Consider the following 16,652-nt stretch of genomic DNA (forward strand, 5'->3'; position numbering starts at 1 on the left):
ACTACTTGATAAGGGGAAGAGGCTATTTGAATCCCGAGAGGGGGTAATAAAGCCGCCATCTCTGGGATGGATTCTTTTTTTCTTTTTTTATTTCTTAAGCATGTCCTGATTTCTCAGCTGCTCTGTTCTCGGTCACCTTGGTCCTGGCAAAAGAATGAGAGAACTGGTTGCTGCGAATTGTCACCAAGCGCTTCAGGCTACCTGAACTGTCCCTGAAAGCTGGGCTTCTTGGAGCTGGTGGTGGCTCGGAGGAAGAGATCAGGGCTGGCAGCCGTCTGGGTATCCGCCCTGGGCAGGACCCAGAGGTTGTAACCGTTGTCTATATATACCCTGTAGAACCGAATTTGTGTGGTATCCACATAGTCACAGATTCGATTCTAGGGGAATATATGGTCGATGCAAAAACTTCACAAAAATTTCTTCGACATAGCCAGAGACGGAGGGGAAGACTAGAGGCAGCCGGTGTTGGGGTGTGGGTCAGACATCTCTTTCTGTTTCTTTTCCTTGGACTCCAGGAGGATCAGGATTAAAGGTGCCTCCTGACACTATGCAGCCTTTTCCTCAAGAAGCACCTCACCAGTGAGTGCTGCTGCAAAGAGAAAGCTCAATTGGTTGCAAGGAAGCAGGGCTAGGTTTTAGGGTACTGAGGAGTGAGGTGAAAGGCCAGCTAGGTCCCGCTGCAGCACTGCCCTCCAGAAGCATGCTATGCAGGGCACCCAAATGGGAGCTGCATGGCTTTTTAAGGCCCTTGTATGGGAAGAAAGCTAGCTGGGAAGTCCATTGGGAACCTTTGGGGTGCATTTGGACAAGATGAAGGTCCCCTCACCTCCTTCTTGCTATAACCCTCAGCTGCCAGAACCTGGACCGTGAGGGCCTCCTGCTGTATCAGAAAGGCCCAGTCTAGGCTAGGAACAACCTGGTCTGGGCAGTGGAGAAAGCATGGTGGTTACTCATTGCCTAACTTAATTCAAGCCCGCCAGATTCTGGTAACTTTTGGGTGACCCTGATGAAGACAAAGCCAGGACACGGTCTTTGTATGGCAGTCTCAGTTCCCGCGGGCCAAGCGGGCAGGCTGCTCCACTAGGACACTTTGCCAAATACAGAGGTCACCTTGCCCACCCACCCTTCCTTGCTTTGCACCCCAGTAGGAGGATTTATTCTCCCTTGAACTGTGCCCACTTTGGGGGGCTGCTTCAGGCCATGGTGAGTGGAGAGGGCATGAGAGGTGAGCAAAGTCAGTGGCAGACAAAAGCTGAGATTACCTTCTGGGAATAGGGTGCTGGGAATTAGAACTACATTAACATCTGGCGGGGGACCTTCAAATGTGGCAAGGCAAGTCACTTGATTACACGTATGTTATTTAGTTAAATTTGTGAAAATTATGAGATGCTCACCAACCCGGTGATAAACTCCCTCCCTCCCCATTGGCTGGCCTGGTCACATGGCCGCCCAACTTTATTCAGTTGACAGCAAGTAGGAGGGTCCTATGGAAGGAGAAAAAAAGACAACACGAGAAAAATTAGTATTTTCTACCTTCTGAAATTAATGGCCATGAGTTCGTATATGGTGAACTCCAAGTATGTGGACCCCAAGTTTCCTCCGTGCGAGGAGTATTTGCAGGGCGGCTACCTAGAGCAGGGCGCTGACTACTACGGCAGCGGCGCCCAGGGCGCTGACTTCCAGCCCCCGGGGCTCTACCCGCGGCCCGACTTCGGTGAGCAACCCTTCGGAGGCAGCGGCCCCGGGCCCGGCTCAGCGCTGCCTGCGCGGGGTCACGGACAAGAGCAGAGTGGCCCGGGCGGTCACTACGGTGCCCCGGGAGAGCCGTGCCCGGCGCCCCCGCCCGCGCCCCTGCCCGGCGCTCGGGCCTGCAGCCAGCCTGGCGGCCCCAAGCAGCCGCCCCCCGGGACGGCACTCAAGCAGCCGGCGGTGGTCTACCCCTGGATGAAGAAGGTGCACGTGAATTCCGGTAAGGCGCGGGGCCAGGGACTTCCCATCCCCCACCCTCACCCTCCAGCCCGTTGACCTGGGTTCCTGGGAGGGGGTGCGAGTGGGTGGGGGGCGTGTGAAGCTTCCTTGGGCGCCGCAATTACTCTCTCCATAAATTTTTATAGCTGAGGGAGCAGGCCGGGACCATGTGGCTGGCTGCTTGGCTGTGGGCGCAAAAGGGGGTGGGGATGGGGGTGGGGTGGGGGAGGACTCCATTTTCAGAGCGGAGGGAAGGCAGCGGAGTAGAAGGGCATTTCCAAAATGCTCTGGGATCCGGAGCTCTGGGTGGGCCATCGCGAAAGGAGCGCACTTGGAGATCCTGCGCCGTGAGCCTGGGGGTGTGGGTGCGTGGAGGGGTGGGTGGGAGTGAGGGTGTGTGCCGGCGAGAGGGTGGGAGGGAGGAAGCCGGCGAGTTGGGAGCGCGCGGGGAGGGCCGCGCGGGCCTCGGCGCGCCAGGAAGTGAGCTGCAGAGGCAAGGGGCCTAACTAGTGGCCTGGTGCTGACCTGGCTCTACTGTCTATTTTGTCTCCTAGTGAACCCCAACTATACCGGCGGGGAGCCCAAGCGTTCCCGGACCGCCTACACCCGGCAGCAAGTCCTAGAACTGGAAAAGGAATTTCATTTTAACAGGTATCTGACGAGGCGCCGTCGGATTGAAATTGCTCACACCCTGTGTCTGTCCGAGCGCCAGATCAAGATCTGGTTCCAGAACCGGAGGATGAAGTGGAAAAAAGACCACAAGCTGCCCAATACCAAGGGCAGGTCATCATCATCATCTTCTTCGTCCTCCTGCTCCTCTTCAGTTGCCCCCGGCCAGCATTTGCAGCCAATGGCCAAGGACCACCACACAGACCTGACGACCTTATAGAAGTGGGGACCCTGGGCCCATCCCTCCCTGCGCTCCAGGCTGAGCCGAAGCTGTGGGGGCAGGCCGGGCCTGCTGTCACCTCGCTGGGCTCTAAGGTACTGTGGGGTGGACCTGGGACATGCAAGCCGCCCTCGGACTAGGTTAGCATCTTGCCCGAGGGCAGCCCCCTCCCTAGAGTGGGGATGGGGGTGGGAGGGTGGCGGGATGCTCTAAGTATATTATCATATGGCAGGAGCTACTGAGAACATAATACCCCGGCGAGTCATTAAACTCATGAAAATCTCTGCTGTTGGATTTTGAATTTGCAAATGAAGGTTGGATGCTTTATCCCAGTGTGCTTTGGACATTGTCCCCCCACTCCACCCCTCCAGGGAGTTTTGTGGTTTAGTAATGTGGGGGAGTTGAGGCAGAAAGTTGCCCCCCCACACACACCTAGGTGCTTTCAATGAGAGCAGGAGAGCTGGGCCAGAATTGCTGAACTTTCTGGGTGACTGTATAATTTCCAGTGTGCTAACAAGAAATATTCTGCTCTCAGTGGCCCTATGCCCAAAGAAATAAGTCTAAGGAGGAAGTAGAAACGGGTTATTTTATGTTTAGATTATATTTGTGTAAATATTTATTTTTGGGGGGATGGGCTACAGAAAACAACTGACATCTTCATGCCAAAAATCTTAAGAGGGTGAAAGGAGCTGAGTTTCAAGGAGCTGAATCAGAGATGTGTGGACTTGCTTCTGGCTGTAACTGGCATTTTGAACTCCACTCCTCCTTCTTCCCTGGAAATAGGTGTAGGGGGCCCTTAACCCTTCTAGAGGGAAGTGAAGGAGCCATTAAAAGTTGAGTTCTTGAAAAGATATTTCCACATGTGCTTTTTTTCAGCACTGTGCTTACAAGCAGTTCTGGGTGGTTGAAGGAAAAAGGAAAAAAGAAACAAATGGTCCAACATTTTCTTTCTGGGGAATGAAAACAAAACCTCTATGCTGTGGGTCATCAGATAATGACGGAATTTTCTGTTCCAACGGGATTCCAAATGCCCCAACCACTCCACATTGCAGTATATTATAGGGATTGGTTATGGCCTATATGGGGGAGGGGCTGTGCAGTTGGAAGACAGTGGGTAGGTGAGGAAGTCTTATTTTAAAAAAGAAACTAATTGCATCTAGAAGTCCCCTGAAGTTGGTCTTAGGGGTGTTTTGTCTCCTAAGTTTTTTTTTTTTTTAACAAACTCAAGGCAGTTTTCTTCACACATTAATTAAAAGCAGAAATTGCAAAGGTGTAAAAGTTTTCAGGCCCTCTTCTTTGCCTTGGAAATAGTGATTCAAAAACAATCACTGTCTAACAACAGGAGAGATGTTCTTTAGTCATTTCATTTTTCTTATGTCATGCCTGGGAAGAGCTCAAAGCTCATTTTTCTAAAATGCTGACCCCGAAGATAAGAGGGAAAGAGACAAAGGTAATAGCCAGAGTTCATGTACTCAAATGAAAGAGTCTTCGAAAGTTTGCACCTTAAAGCTTCAGGCTCCAAAAACAGAGACCCCTGACTTCACCTACCAAAAAGTGACCAAGAGGTTGGGGTGGGGGGGAAGGGGTAAACTTAGAACTTAATTCTTAATGAGGTTACTTTTTTCAGTGCTTCAGAACACTTTAGAAAGTTTCAGTGGAAATCTTTAAAATATACTTAGTGGAGGGGGAAAAGACTCTCTACAGGAGTGATCTTTGATTTTGTGTCTCCTGAGAGCTGAGAGCAGGTATTCACTGGAGTCCCTAGGCTGAAATTCTGCTTCTCTGAAGTATCTTCAAGCCTTGGTCTTTTGTATTAGACCCTGGGGACAGCTCTTTGTTCCTGCTTGGGGTGAGCCTGGCTCTCAGACTTGCACATGGCAATACTTGAATATCGCCACGTCGGGATATTAAAGATGGATATTCCTGCATTATTTGCATCATTGTTTCTATGACAAAAAGCACAGAGTTCATACATAGTCAAGACGTCTTTTTTTCTGACGCCCTCACGTTGAGAAGCTGAAAAGGTATTTTACTGAAGTTCGGCTAAATTACAGAATCAGGTTCATCCAGAGGACAAATTTTCTATTCGATTAGCTGTATTTCAGCCGGGAGGACTGACCTCTAAACCCTTAACCTTTTGGACTCTAACCACCCTTCTTTTTTTTTTTTTTTTTTTCCCCCTCTAACATGGAGAGCTGTCTTTTGATTTGAAAAGAGCCGCTATCCTTAGGCAAATTACAAAGTTGCTAAAGATTCTTTCTTAAAACCCAAACGTGAATACATTGAACCTTCTCCTTAGGGAAACTATATTTTCACAACATCCAACTATATAGATATTACAGAGATTATTGTATACATTTTCCCTCTCCAGAAGTTCTGGTTACTCACCCAGCTCCAGACCAAATGCCATATGCCTTTACCACAGCCCCAAAAGGAAAGCCAACAGGCATGTTTTCCTGGAGAGAACCCCAGCTCCTTCTCAAACATAGGCCTACTACTTTGGAAAGTAACTTAATCAGAGAAACAACTTCTTTGTTTATAAGTCTCAGCTCTCCTGCTCAGCCTTGAGGGATTGTCTTTTGAAATGTTAATTGGGCCTGGATGGCCCACTGGGCAGCTCCTATTCCTGAAGTCTCACTTGGACCCCAGTATCCATTTGGGCCCACAGGAGTGGACCAGGAAAGGGTCAGGGCCCCCCAACCACCTAAGGCAGGGAAGGAAATGAGTTTCCATCTGAGAATGTACTCTGGAGAAGCCTAGATGTGAAAAGGCTCCAGCACCCATGTGCTATTATTTATTTCTGGTTTGTTCCCCCCAAATATGAGCCAGAGTGTTTGTTTTGGTGTTGTTATTTTTAAAACCTGTGTTTGGGTCATGACTAGGAGAGAGTGAAGTGTTTGCTGAGGACACTGCTCCTCTGACTCCCATCTCACTCTGTCCATTGCAGCCTTTTGTTGTGAGATGACATTGTCAGTCAGCCCCACGGAGTCTGTTCACAAGAGATGCTTTTTTAATAGAATAGACCAATGTTTCGCTGCCACTGATTAAAGTATTATTTATACTAATTGTTGCTTGTAGTTTTGATGTAATTCGTGATCTATATTTGAAATAATAAAAGGTGTAGCAAAACCTCCCTTCTGTTTGGTGCCTTGACAGAAGCATTCTTTGTTAAGTCTTCTAAAAGCTAACATTCAATATAAACAATTTATCTTATTATTTTCTGCAATAAATTAGGCACCAGTTTCTGTGCCTAAGGTATGAAGGTTAAAACTTGCAAGGCTCAACAAGGCAATTATTGTCCCCTCTCCCATATACACGCATTCCCAATTTGGCCATAATATTTCGTGAGCGCTGGGAAGCCTAAGGTTGGATTCATGCTGCAGGGTGGTGGGCATTATTTGTTGGAAGAACAGAAATTAACTGTCTGGGCTAATAGGGGGCTCCACACTGGCTTTCTGCCTTGGGCAGTCCTAGCCCCCCTTAAGTCTAGGAGCCCTCAGAGGAGGTCTTCCTGATTTGTTATATGGGAAACCTTCCTCTCTGCAGATGCTGGGAGACACTGCTGGTTCTGAGCTGGGCTGAGGCTGGCTGGTTGCTTCTCTGACCTGACCCGGGTGGCCTCCAGTCTTGGGCTCTTACTTACTCTGTGCTGCTCATCACCACCTGCCCCTCTTTGCCTGCACCCCTCCCGCCCCTCAGACAATAAACACTCCCCACTATAAAAAGTACCATGCACTATTTTTATCGCAAGGACTTTTTCCACAAATTGGCCTCAGCCTTGAAGAGGGGGCCAAGACAGGAGCTCCAAAATAGATGGGGGGCTTGCTCAAGACAGGAAATGAGCAGAATGCATAAAATCAGACATGTGTCCTTAATATATGGAAGGGCTCGCCCCAGACGCGTGGACATGTGTATTTATAAGTGCGCAGACAGAAGTTTAAATATTCAGACACATTTTATGATTGTCCTCTGCCCGTCTTCTGGTTAATGGCTCCTCCTGTGCCCACCAATACATCAATACCGTTGTGTGTATTGAATCACCGGCAGGGATGAGAAGGAAGCGGGTCCATAGCTGAGCCCGCTGAGTACAGTACAGTAAATCGGGACCCTCGGCAGACGGCGCTTCCCGCCTGCCCGCCCGCCATGTTGGGGAGCCCTCCCTGCCCCCCGCTCCCGGCTGGGCGGCCGGGGCTCGCCGGCAGCCGGGGGAGGGCCTTTCATAACCCGGAGAATTTTCAAAGTGCGAGGAAGATGATAAGAATAGATTTCTACAAGTCCCGACCACGTGATTGGCGAAATAATTAATTCAGCACGTCCCTTAAGAAACACGGAGTCGTCATTAATCTGCCACGCAAAGGGCTCTCTCCGACTTGGAAAGTGCAGGGATCCCAAGAATATCACCCGCCGAGGGGGGCCGCGCGGCGCCCCCGGCCCTCCACCCCCGGCCCCCGGCGGCGGGCGCGGGAGCCCGGCCGGCAGGTAAATATTTTGGTGACTTTTATTTCATCGGATTTAAATCCTTAATGAACTTAGCTGTCAGGGCCGCTGACAAATAGTTCCCTTTGCTTCCTGATTTGGAACCGCGCGCCAGAGAGAAGTTGTTAGTGGCTTGGATGGTGACCTTTGGTTCAGCAAAGCTTTGCACTTATGAAAAATTACTGAGAGCGGCCGAATGTGTTGTGTGTGTGAGAACGAAACAGAGACACAGAGTGAGGGCGAGAGAGAAAGAGAGAGAGAGGGTATGGGTGAGGATCTGAGGGTGTGCGAAGGGCTAGGGTGCGAGGGGTGAGGGGCTCGGGTGCGCGCAGGCTGCTGCGAGACAACAGGAGTTGTAAAAAACCGACCCGGCTGGGGACACGCCTGGCGCACGCGGGCCGAGGTTGCTCGGTCGCCTGTGTCTACCGGGAACAATGGTCGCTGTCAAGGCATCTGCCGCCTATTCTTAAACCAGCGAGAAAAGGCCCCGGCCCTCTTTTCAAGCAAGGGTCGTAAATTTTTCTTTGCGTCATAATAGAAGGCTATAAAATCGAGTTGAAATTTTACCCCAGGCAGGTTTTAACCAACAGATAATGATTTCCGAGTTGCTTCTCCCACTCTCCTCCCTCCCCACCTAAGCTCTGTTGCTTCTATTACCCCAGCGAGGAGCCTCTCCTTTCCCTTTTATTTTTCTATTTTTGATATTTTTTGAAGATCTAAAATAAAAGCCAAAGGAAGACGTCCCTGCCGCCCCAGTGAGAGTCCGGGGCGAGAGAAGCCTTTGGGAAAGGGATGTGGGCAGGGAGAGCTACGAAAGACTCGCGCGCGCTCGCTCCCATTTCAGCCTTTTTTTTTTTCTTTTCACCCTCACTCCTAGGTTTGGCGTCCTAAACGCCACTGGGTTTCGGCCCTACCCCACCCTAGGCTTGCATGGGATCTGGAGTGGGAGCTCCAGCAGGCATTCTCTTTTTCCAGCTGTAAGCTCCGACCTGAGTGCCCCCAAAGAGAGCCTCTTTATTCGCCTCCTTCCCTCGTGTCTCTGCGAGATGCCTCCATTGACTTTGAGGCTGATTTCCGCGAGCTGGGACTGGCTGCGTGTGGTGGTTGTTTTGGGGTTGCGTGTGTTTTCATTTCTTTCTTTTTTTCTTTCTTTTTCTTTTTTTGGTGTGTATATTTCCCCGTCAGTACAGAAACAAAGTTTCCCCCGTTATGAATTATACATTCAAACAATAACACATTAATTCAATTATTCAAAGATGACAAATGTTTATGTGCTTAGCAAGTGACTCCAGCGCAGATTCCGGACGCTTTCTCTAAGCTGCTTGCATTTTTCTCAATGAGAATCCACCTCCCCTCCCCCCAACCTCCTTCAACGCACCCAGACATCCCCTTGTAGGCCCAGAGAGGAACCCACAAAAAGCCTCCCCAGACCCGATGGCAGCCCGCAGCCGACAGCCTCCCAAGGCCTGGGCTTGGCGGGCACCGGCTCGGGCTATTTTATCAGTGTGACAATTGCCCGGGTTGGTGTGATAAATCATCGTAAGTAATTCCTGAAAGGGTGTGAGGCTGTTGGGGGCCGGGCGAGGACTGTAAATCTTTCCGGTTTATTGCTCTATGAACATATGCTCCGATTGAAGAAGGCTTAGATCCTTTCCTGGAGACAAATTCCCGCAAAGCAGCCCCCCTCTTTGGCTGTGGATTAACACTTGCCTCGGGCCGCACGGGCTCGGCCCCTGGCGGGAGGCTGGGGGGGGGCGGGTCCTCCTGGTGGGGACAAGAGTGGGGGCAATCCACGGTCCGGCTGGGAAAGGCACCCCGAGTGGGCTTTCGCCCTGGTCCCGACAGATTAACAAAAACAGGCACTTGCCGACAGGTCTGGGGCTCAGGCCTGTGAACTATCCTCCGGGACCTCCCCGCGCCTCTGGAGTGAGGATTCAGAGAACCTCACTCTCTTCTTCAATGCTCATCTATGGCTTTTGGGCACTTTCGCTTGTTAGAGACCTTGCAAGCCATGACGGGCATCAGCTCTGTGGTCAATGCAGCTAAGAGGCAGAGCTGGCAATGAAAGCCCAATTCCGAGTGGAGTGGAGAGCCTCCCATAGTGCGGGATTTGGGGTGCGGGTCGGACTTGGGGAGGCCCGTGGGAGCTCGCTACAACACAGGAGCGAGTTGCCGGCCCAGATGTGCTTAACTCTTTTTCCCACATGCAGAATCCCTATGGTAAATCCCGCCTAACTGCCTGGAGAGTGGTGGGATCTAGTTCTGATATAATATTTCTAAAATAGAAGTTTCATTGTGCCCCAGGTAAACTCTGCCGGGACTGATTTCACAGGCCTCTCTCCTTCCTGGAGGCGCCGCAGGAAGCGGGAAGCCGAGGACTGGCTTTCTTTGGGCCTGCGGGATCCTTTGGCCCTGCGTAGATCTGTAGGCGCTCAGGTCACTGCAGGCAGGGGTCTGGCGCCTAGGAGACACCAGACCTCAAAAGACCCAGGTGGGGTGCTCAAGAAGCAGAGAGGGGGAGTCGCTCTGGGTCTTGGCCGCTGCTAAGCGACTTTTCTGGCTCTGAGGTGGCTACTTGCCTGCTGAATCCGCGGAACGATCCGAGGCCCCAAGGAGTGGTGGTGGTGACAGGGTAACTGGCCAGAGCTAAGAACCAGAACCAGCGGACCCACCTTAAGGCTGGAGGCAGTGCTGTGGCACAACTTGACTGCCTCTACGGGCGGGGGTGGGTGGAGAGAGAAGTACTCCCGCCTAGGCGTTGGGGAGGGCCCCTTGCCCGGGTGTATGCGGATGCCGCCAGGAGCTAGGGGAACCCTGGACTGCTGCTGTTTCACTACCCTCTCCAGAGATACCTCCAAGAGAGGCAGCCTCTAAAATTTCCAATTCCCGGACCAGTTTGGCAGAAGGCCGGACCAGGGTCAGAGGTCGTTGTGGGGAAACTCTCAAGACTCCATCCCACTGCGTGCGGCCAGGCTGCGGCGGCTGGGTAGGTCCCAAGCTTCGAGATGGAGGCTTTCCGTCCTTCCCACACCCAGACGTGTCTGCTCCTGGGAAGGAGCCCGGATCCCACGACTCCTGCACCCCTCCTCCCAGCCCCCAGGCCTGGATGCGCTCCTGGGCTGGATGGCGTGAAAGTTTCAGCCTCAATCAGTACAATCTTCCCTCGGGGTCACGTGAACAAATATGCTCGCATTTGAAGGCAGCTTCTGTATTTCCCGACTATGAGGGGGTTTCCGGGGCTCTCTCCAAATCCAGAAAGGACCACGTTCCGAAAGCAAAACAAACCTCGAGCTCTGGGGGGCCTTGGAGGGCTGGGCAGGAACCCAGGAGTGGGTGGGGGGCGCGAGTGGCAGCCGCTCTGGGCCTGGGAGCCGACCGGCGGTCGGGCGGACAGACCAGCGCGCAGCGCAGGCGAAGCCAGCTAGGGGACTACGAATTCGTTCCTCTTGCGTTTATTGGTAGTTGAACCTCAGCCTGGTTCCCTTCTACCGGGAATTCCGTGTGCTCGGGTATATGGCCGCGTCTGCGAGCGCGCAAGACCAGGGTTGGGACAGTGTTGTCTGCAGACAAAGGGGGAAGGCTAGCTCTGCCCCCCACTGGCGCCCACTCTGAGGTCGAGGATACCAGGTTTATGATAAATTGGGATCCAGGTAAGCAATTGCATGAGAAAATGGAAATCTTTGGGCATGGGATTGCTTGCTGCCCTGAGCGGGATACTAAATATGATTTATTTTGTGTAATCTGTGATCTTGATTATTGCCAATTGGTGAGGCAGCCCGCGTAGACCTAGATACACTTCTACATATACATCGAGGACGGTGATTAATCTAACGAGGTGCGCTTTGTGGGGACGTTCCCCGCCTACCAAAAGGTTAGGAGGACACTACCTTGCCAGGCTTGGAGGGTGGCCGGCAGCATTTGGGGGTAGTGGTGGCAGTTTGAGGAGGGGTTCGTTGAGGGGACTGGACTGGGGGCTGGAGTTAGTATTTTGGGGGTAAATATGCAGTTATGAGAATGGGCTGAAGATGAAATGAATAAAAAGAAACTTTTTTTTTTACACTGTCACTGCCAAAGTAAGATGGAGCATCATATTAATTCCTTGTCTTGAACTGCCGGGCTGGGTGCAGGCGGATTGATTTATATGTATTTAAAGCAAACTCCACGGCCAGCCAGCTCCTTGCATTGTTCTGGGAGCCAGCTCCACACACTCAGCCTTTACCTCTTGCTGTTAGCTTAGTATTTTTCCTTGGGAGTTGAGAGGCTACTGGGCTTCTCTCCTCCCCAATTCTAGAGAACCCCCAAACTATCTAGAAGAGTTTGGTAGGCATCCTCCCACACTCTATCTCAGCAATCTTAGGGTTTGGACTGCAATCGTGGCAGAGAACAGGCTTAGTGTTTTGGGGTCCTTCTCCCCAGAGGAGCCAGAGTGATAGCTAAATCATATATTGCCTTCCGCATCCTACTTATCATTCTGTTTACTTGCTCCTTATGGCTCCTGGCTGGCGGAGGAGAGGACAAACCATTCTGTGGCGCTAAGGCCAGAGTGAGTGGGTTCGTGCTCATGGGAATGCCACTGGGCCTGAAAGGGACTGGATCTCAAGGAGAAGGGACTCCAAAAGCAAGAAATACTCCCTAAGCTTAAATTGGGAAAGGCACCCCTTGGGAGAAGGACTGATTTCCAGGGGTCTCATCATCAAAGAAGAGCAGTAAAGTTGTTTTGTCAATCGCCTGCGCTTGGCTCCGTCAGAACTTAAAGTCGGTGGACATTTTTCTTCGCTCACTGCCTTGGAGCTGCGCGCCTGCCAGTTTAGTCAGCTGAATCCAATTACTGCGAGCAGCATTTCATTTGGCCCCATGGAGCACTCACTTATAACTTCCCCGAAAATTTCAATAATCCTCATCAAGGCTCCACGCTGGCCCTATCCTAAAGAGTTTTCCCGGGGTGCTGGGGCGGGGTGGGGGTGGATAGGCATGGGGTTGGGGCTGTGTAGAGCCAGCTCTTCGTTGACAGCTTGTGGACAGGGTTCCTGCCCGCTTCCCCAGTTTCTGGCGATGGAAAGAGTATTACAGCTGATGGCCCAGAGCCAGCCCCGGTAAGGCCATGATTTTGGATAGCAAAAGGCCATAAAGTTGGGCCAGTGCTGGATGGTGAGTTGGCAGAGGAGGAAGAACAAGAGGAGTGTGTTTGGAGGCTCTTCCTGTGGCCCAACTCTGGCCAACCTGAGGTCTTCTTTCCTTTCCCTACCCCAAACCTTCTGCGCCCAGAGCTCAGAGCACGCCATTCACCCCAGAAAGCCCAGGCGCAAACTTACCCTGTTCTTCCGCGATTGGAAAAGAAAATTTAGCTAGAGGCGTTGGGGATTCCGGCCCTAGGTGGCCTCCCAACTTGGCTCTTCTTCTCAGGGAATTTTTCTACTTCAAAAGAAGCCCCCTTTTCAAAAATAAATAAATAAGAAATAATCAAGCGGCGAAAGTTGACGTTCGCCCACGTGAATGTATTATATAAAGCGGCTTCGGAACTGGTACAGGGGGTTTGATAGCCCTGGTAACTTGCGCCTCTGTCACGCCGCCCTCACGGTCCGAGTCCAGCAGAGCGGCCTCGGGACTTGGGGGCGGGCCAGTGGCTTGTGCCCCTGGGCCCGGGTCATCTGGGAAGCTGAAGTCGGGACCGCGAAGTTAGGAACCCTACCGGGCTAGGATCTATCCGAGGCTCTTCCGTTGGGTGTTCATTAAGGGGTGAGTTATTGCGGCGCAAGCCAAAGGTCACTTCAAAGGCTTATGGCTGCGCTCTCTTGTCTTTAGAAGCGCCCGGAACGCTTTGTGTGGGGTTTTCCCGGGTGTAGTTTAGTGTTTGCAAACTACTGAGTCGACAAATTGCACAGGGCAGATGCAAGGAGAAAGACACGGTCTCTCTCTTTTCACCTGACCGGGGACCAGCCCCCGCTGAGCAGAGGCAGTGGTGGGCAGCTTGGTCTGTGCTTGCTGGTGGAAGTGGAGAGGGTGTCTGTTTCTTATGGAGCTTTGCAGCCTAATCCCGATCCAGGAGTGGGCGGACAGCCCAGGCTCAGCGCATGGTGGGTATTTACTGGGATCCGAGATAGAGGTAGAATGTACAAATCAGGAAATAACGCCTAGCTCCCTCCTAACTGGGACCTTGTAGGGCAATCCGGGACAAGAATCCACCCAAGAACATCTACCTACCCAAACTGTAGTCTCCTTCCCACCCCCATTCACTGCCTTCCCGGCACTTCTGACCCACTTGGCTCACCCCCTGGCCTGAAGATCTGGCACTTTCCTTAGGTCCAGATTTTCCTCTCCCCCATCTAGCCAGTACTTTCGGTGTTTAAGGCCTCTAGTTCCCAGGAGACAACTGAGTCTTCTTTCTGCTGGGGAGAGAGAGCCTGGCATGACTGCGGGAGCCACATACAATAGTCATATTGATTATGACACCCTTAAAGGGGGTAAAGTCTCTCGTCGCGTGTTTGTAAGAAAGAACCCGCTGCTACTGAGTTTCCCATTTTGTTCCAGATTCGCCTTCGCAGAATATCAAAAGAAACCGAAGAGCCTACAAAAAGAGTTAGAGACAAAATTCAAGAAAACACACATACAAATTCGTGGTGAGTGGGGTGATTTAAATAAATATTTTCCACTACATTTCAATTTTTCTTGCAACTCAGTAGCCATCTCAGGATTCATACATCAAGACATAAAACAAAGGTCGGCTTTGAAGTGGATCACTTCGGTGTGAACTGCCGCCTGTTACACGATAACCGATCATCAGCCTTCAAATTTGTGATGCTTTACTGGGGTGAACCCAGTGTCTTAAATGCAGACTGTAGTACAGTATTGAGTTTTCTGGGCTAAATAGGAATGGTCTAGAATGAGCATCCACGGCTTCCCAAAGGGCAGAGGTGGCTGAGGCCGAGAGATCAGGAAAGCTTGGGCAAAACGTAAATAAATCCCCTCTGAGCGTTTTCAAAAACCTGAAGTAGCAAAGCCATCAGGGATTGCTGCACTCCCGATCGCAGCTCGGTTCCAGTGAATTAACAGGAATGCCCACCGAGAATCTTGGCCGCCAGAAAGAGATCCATGGGCTCCGAGGCAGGCCAACTGGAACCTTAGAGACTTGTGAAAGGAACGGACACAACCAGCGCTCCACCGCCCTTCCCCTTCTCTTTAGACTTGCATGGACTGACTGTACCCACCCTGATCTGCTATGATTGCGGCGCTAGACACAGCCTGGCGATTGTCGCCCCTCCCTTCCCAAGCCTCCCTCTTCCCCGGCCTTCCCACCGCCGCAGCGGGCGGACCTCTACGCGTCCATCCAGCCTCCCTCCCGGCATCTGAGGCCACCGAAGGCAGCAGATCTTTGGTCCTCGGCGGGGTTGCGCGCATCCCATCCCGCCTCTGGCTGCAGAGCAGAGTTGCTCGCAGCAGCCAACGCCGGCTACTTTATATAATCCGGTTGCACGCAGCTTGCACAAGCGGGAAAAGTGCGAAGCAGGGAATTCTTTTGCTGTGCTGCCTCCTACGCGGAGCCTGCTTTCCACTTCTGAAAAGTGCCGGGTCTTGGGAAGTGTTTTTCTTTTCATTCCTTACTGAAGCGTTTACTGCCGCCGTGGTCGCAGTCATAAATTTTGTTACAAACCACAATGACAGGTGCATTGATATGCACCGTGAGAGCTCCAGCTGCTTAATAACCCCGTCCCCTGGCCGCTGTGAGCGCCTTTTATTTATTCGGTATCATATTAGGTATTGATCCTCGGCAGAATTAAGTGCAGCGAGCAAGTATCAGGGCTCCGCTGCTTCGGAGGCACCGCGGGCACGGCGGGCCGGCGCGGCTGGGAGTAGGCAGCAGTAGCTCCGAGAACGCCTTCCTTCCTTCCCGCGGGAGACTGTTTGGCCGGGTCTTCCAAGCCTGCGGTTAGGCCTCCAGGCTGAGTTGGTTAACTTCCAGTAACTTGGGGAAAGAACTAGCCAGTCCTATTTGGCGCCTGTTTTCCAGGAGTACAGGATGGTATGGGGGGTGGGGCGGGATTCAGTCCTGTATATGTCCATTCCCCAATTCCCCGGGATGGGGGTGGTAGTGGAGGGAAGGTGGAGGGAAAGGAAAGGGCAACTGAGGACTTAGAAAAAAATGCCAAGTCCTGATCAACCTCCCCATTCCCCCCCCTCACCCCACCGCTGTCTTCACCTCGAGGCATTTGGGTCTTGGAGCCCAAATGAGTAAAGGTACCAAAGGGTGGGAAAAGAAAGCCTTTAAAAAGGGGGAGGGGGAATGTGATCGAAAAGATGAGCCACTGAACAGTTGACCATTGTCCAAGTGATTTATGACCCAGTCCTGCTTTTTAGGTTCAAGCAGAGTTCACAAGGAGTAGGGATTTCTGGAAAAAAATAAGACTTTTTTTAAACCAGTTTGGTAACAATATTCTCAGGTTTTGCTTCAGGAGAGGGGTTTCTTTGGGGCATTGTATTTTGGGGGGTCTGCAAAGTCTTTTCCAGTGATGACAGCTGCTGCCCTTACTTCTGGGAAATGGACGTTATGGTAGTGGGTCATCTTTAAGTGGGCCTGGAAATTCCTCAAGACAATGTAAAGAAACAGGAGAACAGACTGGTTGCTCAGGAAGCTCTCCAGTATTTGTACCTTGGAGGTCTGCACAGTTTTTTCTAGGAATATGACACAGGAGCAAATATATATGTAAAGCCATCTGTCCCACAGAGCTGCTCAGTTCCTAAAGCTACCTATCAAGATAAACTTGATCAACTTGGTAGGCAGGAGGGGGATGTTTTGCTTCCCCAGTTGTCAAGGAATGACAAAAGCAACAGCAAGTTCTGGTGCTTGAGAGTCTTATGTGGCCATTTAGACATCCAGAGAGTTAAGACTGGAAGCAAGATCCCAGAAAAATTTAACTAACCTAAACTGCAGGTTCTTTAGCCTGGGGGCAAACACGTGTAAATGTATTAGTCACAGGATGAGGATTTAGCTGTCCACTTGATATTCAGTAACTTCAGCAGTCAGAGGATGATGCAGAAAATTAATAGAAGAATTAGTCTAGCTTTGTTAGGTAGATATCCTAACTGCATACATTTACAAGATAGAAACAATTTCTACAGCATAACATCTCAGTATTTATAGTATCCAATTGAGAAGGATCCTCTCATCAAGATAAAATGGCATATTCACTTACATTCTAAAATAAAATGGACACCAGTGCTACCAAACAAAAGCTAATCTGAAGACTTTTTCTTAATTGGTTAGGCTCTTTGGTGAGAGTGGAGGGGAAAAGGAGTGAGTGAAGAAGTGGTTTTCAGGTGGTTA

At 51.2% G+C, this 16,652-nt stretch overlaps 1 protein-coding gene across 1 annotated transcript; it reads left to right on the plus strand.

Moving 5' to 3' along the window:
* Positions 1–18: 18 nt before the first annotated feature.
* On the plus strand, positions 19–5,078 carry Hoxd4 (homeobox D4). Its single transcript, XM_020184996.2, has 2 exons — positions 19–1,969; positions 2,523–5,078. Exons 1-2 carry the CDS (start codon positions 1,546–1,548, stop codon positions 2,855–2,857), a joined length of 759 nt encoding a protein of 252 aa, XP_020040585.1. The 5' UTR covers positions 19–1,545; the 3' UTR covers positions 2,858–5,078.
* The last annotated feature ends 11,574 nt before the right edge of the window (positions 5,079–16,652 follow it).

The sequence above is a fragment of the Castor canadensis genome, chromosome 4 (assembly GCF_047511655.1).
Source record: "Castor canadensis chromosome 4, mCasCan1.hap1v2, whole genome shotgun sequence".
NCBI lineage: Eukaryota > Metazoa > Chordata > Mammalia > Rodentia > Castoridae > Castor > Castor canadensis.